The sequence below is a fragment of the Apis dorsata genome, unplaced genomic scaffold (genome assembly GCF_000469605.1).
Source record: "Apis dorsata unplaced genomic scaffold, Apis dorsata 1.3 scaffold_631, whole genome shotgun sequence".
In the NCBI taxonomy this organism is placed as follows: Eukaryota; Metazoa; Arthropoda; class Insecta; order Hymenoptera; family Apidae; genus Apis; species Apis dorsata.
Window position 1 is genome coordinate 372,974 of NW_006263826.1, and position 5,652 is coordinate 378,625.

The 5,652-nt window shown below is 41.2% G+C and overlaps 1 protein-coding gene across 1 annotated transcript in view; it reads left to right on the plus strand.

Moving 5' to 3' along the window:
• The window catches only part of LOC102674708 (FERM, ARHGEF and pleckstrin domain-containing protein 1-like), a 20,750-nt gene extending 15,155 nt beyond the window's left edge, over positions 1–5,595 (plus strand). Inside the window, exon 12 of the mRNA XM_031513342.1 lies at positions 4,647–5,595. Coding sequence (XP_031369202.1) covers positions 4,647–4,653 — 7 coding nt within the window. The 3' untranslated portion in view covers positions 4,654–5,595. The remainder of the gene's footprint in view (positions 1–4,646) is intronic.
• The last annotated feature ends 57 nt before the right edge of the window (positions 5,596–5,652 follow it).

Sequence of the window (5,652 nt, forward strand, 5' to 3'; positions counted from 1 at the left end):
ATGTCGAGGGGAAGGACGGTCAGATTGTTTCGAGTACCGACTCGAGTTTCGACGTGGCTACCATTCCGCCACCTTTGTTGGCCGTTGAACGGTCGAGATCCGACGTTGACGACGAGGAGGAGGATATCGAGGACGAGGATGAAGACGTTGAGGACGACGAAGACGACGAGGACGACGAGAACGACGGCGACGATGACGACGAGTATTCGGAGACGAAGGGAAATCGACGACAGCAACGTTGACGGGACTGCTAACAGTTCGAGATCTCTTAACTTTTTTCTTTCTTTTTCTATTCGACGATAGGATCGTCGGGAATATATCGATCTCGTGTAAGGATAATTATTTAGTAGGTTTGTTACACGTGTTTTAGAGATTCGATTTAATTTGATATACGTATACCCGTAAACGAATCTTTAATTCATCATCTTGTACGGGACGATTCGGGGGGAACGAAGCTACTCCTACTATAATGATTAATAATTATATCTAAGAGAATACGAAAGTTATATGTGACATAGGTGACGAGAATTTTACGTATAAAATACGTTAAAATTTAATTTATCGTTGTCGTCTCGTTGTCGCTCCGCGTAACGTATATACCATGGATACCGCGATAGATTTAGGACGACAATCATTGTTGGAGAAGAAGGTTGCATCGTTGAAAGAGGGAAAGGAATTTTAGTTTGGAGAATTGAATCTTCGATAGCGACGGTCGGTAATGACTCGGTCGTAATTTTTTATTTGTGTCTCGTTTCAGGACGGAAGACAAGTTGCTCAACATATAGATACTTATTACTAAACTGTTTATCGCGCACTTTCATCGCGTGGAATTGCGGATTCACGGTAAGAGTGGTTCCAAAATGGAATAAAACGCGTTTTTAAAAAATCGTCGTTTTTCGTCGTCGAAAGATCGAATCGATCGGAAACGTTTGTCCCTTTTTTACCGACTACATTTTTCCCCCCCATCGATAACTTTCTCCCACGGTGCTATTCTACGAATTTCTTTAGAAACGATCGAAAGTTATGTCGCTCGAATAAATTTACTCGAACGGATGCAAGCTTTTCGCTTTTCAAGGTGATGGAAGAGATCAAGATCGTTCGTTCCAAGCTCGGAATTTCCCTTTTCTGTCAATTATAATATTGCACCGAGTGAAAGTGTCGTATAGTTCGATTTAAAGAGGCTCGAGAACAAAGGAAGAATGTTTTCGTGGTTTCGATGCATTTTCTTGACGAAGAAATGAAGATTGGGTCGGAGATGATATAGAATAGTTTGTATATTCATTTTCTTTATTCCATAAGCGATTAAGGATAAAAAAAAAATCGTATAAAATGTGTACAGTATATCAATCGTTTTTCTGGCGTTGATAAGGGAAACTTGATATTAACAGCGCACGAAGGGTTGGATCGGTCGAGGTCTAAATTTGTACGACGATCGATATTGATATAATGGATAGAAACTCGGGAGTGAATAAATATCCCGTTAACGCCGTATTAACGCGTAACGTTACGTCGAGCGTAAAGGCATCGATACGTAAAAATATCTTTGCGCGTTATATTTTATCCTAACGAGAATTTGCGCTTGATAAAAACGAGATACGCGTATCTTTTCCTTTCTTTTAATCTTTTTTCTTCTTTTTCAAATTACGATTTTGGTTACCCTCGAAAGAGGCCAAATCGATCGAGAAAAAGCAATAATTTATTCGTAAGAAATGAATAGTTGTTGGCGGGAGTAAGGCTAGTGCCCTATGATTTTTCTACCGAGGGAAATAAGAATCGAAAAAATTGGCGATCGGACGGTGACGGATTTGTCGCGAGTTTAAGTTGCATCGACGAGTGTGTCGATACGATGTTCCAATCTACGTGACTGCCACGCGTAACATATCGACGTATAACGTAGTCTGATTCGTCCCTCCGATTTTTCTACGCTAAACGTTTTTCTCGTTTCGAAAATTGATTCGTTTCATCTGTATATGTACGTATGTACGTCGAGATCGAGATTGACGCGAGAAAAAACGAAAATCGTTTCTTTATCGGTCGTGCAAAATATCTGTTTGACATTTCCGGGGCGTGCAATATTGGGAATATATATATATATATATATTCGAGGGAAAGCGTGGCAGTTGTAGATTAGCCCGATTTTTAGCTTGCGTTTCAGGTCGATCGATCGATCATCGACGTTCTGTGATTCGTCGCGAATTAAAAAAAAAAAAAAAAGTGCGCGCGAAAGGGGAGGAGAATGTATATATATATAATCGTGACGCGATTATAAGTCGAGATCACGCCTGATTCCTTCCGGGCGAGTAGGGGTGGCTCGTTTGAGACGACGAGAATCCTCGTCCGTCATGGAAGCGTATAGACGATCACGTTGATAATCATGTTGAATAATCGTTAACTTACCACCACCACGTGACCATTAATCGCCACTCCATTTAGTCATTGTTACGCTATTATTGCTACACTTAATTAAAAAAAGAAAAGAAAAAAAAAAAAGGAAAAAAAAAAAAAGGAAAAAAAAAAAAAGGTTACTAGTTACTACATCGTAGAACGCAGTGAAGATTATACGAACAAATTAACTACGTAATATTATTTACGTATCGCGAAGGTGAATACGCGAATAAAAGGATAAAGGAATATGCGATTAGAGAGAGAGAGAGAAAGAGAGAGAAAGAGAGATGGCGAAACTCGAGTTAAACTCTTTTTACCGATCCCACTGCGCATGCGATCGGTAAGATTCGCTGGGAACGCCCCCACGTTGTATTTGCTCATACATATGATGTATATGTCCTTTCCTCGAGAATTTACCTTTTCGCTTACGATTCCTCGAAGCTATGCACGATTCGCAATTTCTTTCGAACGCAACACCGCGTTTGTCGGCTGTACTCGGTCGAAATTTGACGAGCTGCGAGCAAACATCGACGACGATGACTACGACGATGACAGCGACGACGACAGAGTAGCAGAGAACGAGTCGCGCAATTTTGCGTTTGCATGCTGAATTTATCGTGAATCGACGTTGTTGTATCCGCTGCGATGTATTCACCAACTTTATCAAATGGCGGAGAAAACACACACACACACATACACACACACATGGTGAAGCACAGTAAGCCGATCTCGATAACGATGGGCACTCTATACGATCGAACGAGATTTTATCCAATTCGTTTCGTTCAACCATTTTTCAAATCAAACAATGTATCATCAACTGGTCATTTTTTCGTGTCATTGTTCAATTATCCGTCTACGCTTTCATATACCGTCCCTGGAATCGTCGCTTTCTTTTCGAGTTCCTCTATTCATTCTAGCTCGTGCTTCCTTTCCTTTCTTTCCTTTTTTTTCTCTCTTTTTAATGAAATAAAAGACTCTTCTGGAAGAGAGTCGAAAAGTGCGAGGTTTTGGTGATCGACTTCTTTAAACGAAACCCTATCCTGTAAACAGAAGAAGAGTATCATCGTATCCTCGATCTATCGTATACGAGTTCCTTTCTGTCAGTTTAATGACTTGACTTGTCCTCGTCTTGCATTTGTGCATCGTCAATCCTGTCCTGCCATCGATATTATCATATTACACACGCACGCGTCTCTTCGAGCACTATTTTCTTTTTTCCTTCGTATTTCTATTTCGTTTCTTTGTTTTATCATCGCATCATGTCACTCTTCATTCACCTCCATCCATCGTTCTTATTTTTTTTTTCCCTCTTCTCTTTTCAATTTGTTTCTCGTAGTTTGTTTCGTACGCGTGCGTGTTATTCGATTACTCGCAGCGCGTATGATGCGTCGTGTGCCGCCTTGAGATCGTTGCGTCGTCATGTTTTCGAATCCAAAACCAGTCTTTATCGATCATCCGTCTAGAAAAATCTAGACTTCGAAGAAAGTAATACGAAGACGAGCCTACTCGATACCGCGATTTGCCTGCCAAATTTATCTTACTTACCTACTTACTTTTTAAGCTTCAGCTTTCGCGCTTCTCTTTGAGAAAGAAATTGAATCCGTTGCCAATGCGTTCGGTAGCACACACTCGCTCGTTTACGTTTTTCTTTTCGTTACGAGCGAATCACGATTAAGTGGAAAAAGAGAGACTACTTTAATCTGACGAGAGGTTAAAACTTCAATCGGTTTATGTATATCGATATTAGCAAACGACTGAACACTGTTCGTTACGATAAATAATGTACATGTTATGTGTAAATATATACATGTATGCCAATGAATACGTGTATATGTTTATATGCAATATATATATATTATATATATAATATATATATATATATGAATTTATATTTAATTATAGACATATAAGACGGTTAGCACGCAAAAGTCGCGACACTTGCATTAGGGAACAAGGTATTAAAACTCAAAATGTATCCAGACAACTTGTACGATCATTATTCTTGCGATTATTCCCGTGTACGATTTCTTTTATCGATCGTTTATACTCGCTTTACGTTCGATTCGAAACGAGAAACGGACACGACGTTTATCCATCGTCGGTCGATTCTCGAATCGTTCGCGATTCGATACCTCGCGAAATATACGTACATTGCGCATACGTACGGGACATGTAGGGAAGGGAAGGGGAAGACGAAAGACGAATCGGTTAGCGCAGAGAACGGAATTTCCATGTACTCTACGTATGCTTTTCGACAGGTGGTGAATACAATCGTTGGAACTACGCGAACGGCTATGTGAACTCGCCTGCTTGGCACGTGCCACTTCGCGTGGCGCAGATTCGTAACGTAATGGTTCACGCAACGCCACGCACTCTCACCAATCGATTCATACCGGCATACCCACGTTGAGACGGGACAAAGAAAGAAGTACCACGCTACATCTCTGAGAGAATCGGACCCCTTCTTCTTAACATGCTATGTGAACGGAAAGAGAGAGAGAAACGGAGCGAACGTGGAGAAAAAAGAAAAGGGACGAAAGGGAGAGAAGACGTCTTCCTCGCTCTTCCATCCACGATGCTTCGTTCGCATTCACGAGGCCCCGTCACGTTCACATGTTTGCCATTCTCTCGTGTTGCTACGTGATCGTACGTGTAGCCTACGATCCTGCGGAGGAAAGAGAGAAGACGAATAGATGGATCGATAGACTTTTGCCAACGACCATCTTTCTTTAACCGTTCTCATCCGGTACGAGTAGTTCGAGTTCCGTTAATCGTTGTTCTCGCGGTTACAAGCGCGTGCCGTCGTCTCGGCCCCATTTTGTTCTCTCTCTTACTTCTCCCCCTCCTTTTTTTAGACATACAGATTTCGCACACCTTCCATTACTCGTTACTTGTTCGTTCACTACCCGCAAACGCCATTTGCACTGCATCTTTAGAAGGTAGAGGAATAGTCGGATCGATTTCTTCCAAAATATCGTATCCGAGCACTATTTAGAAATTTCTTCGTTTTTTCTCCATTCCTCCCAAACTTTTCCCATTGCAATTTTTCATGTACGATATTGCTTGGAACTTGTCGCTTCCTCTCTTTTCTTTCTTCCCTTAACATTTTAAGTCTGATTTGTATAGTTGCCATCTTCGTTGCGTTTCTCATACTGGTCGATTCCCAGCTCTTGAACTCCTCGTAAAGTAAATCGCATCCTTTGACGTGTATACATACATATATTGTAGAATTCACTTTAGCTTGCCTCGTTGTCTACCCCCCCC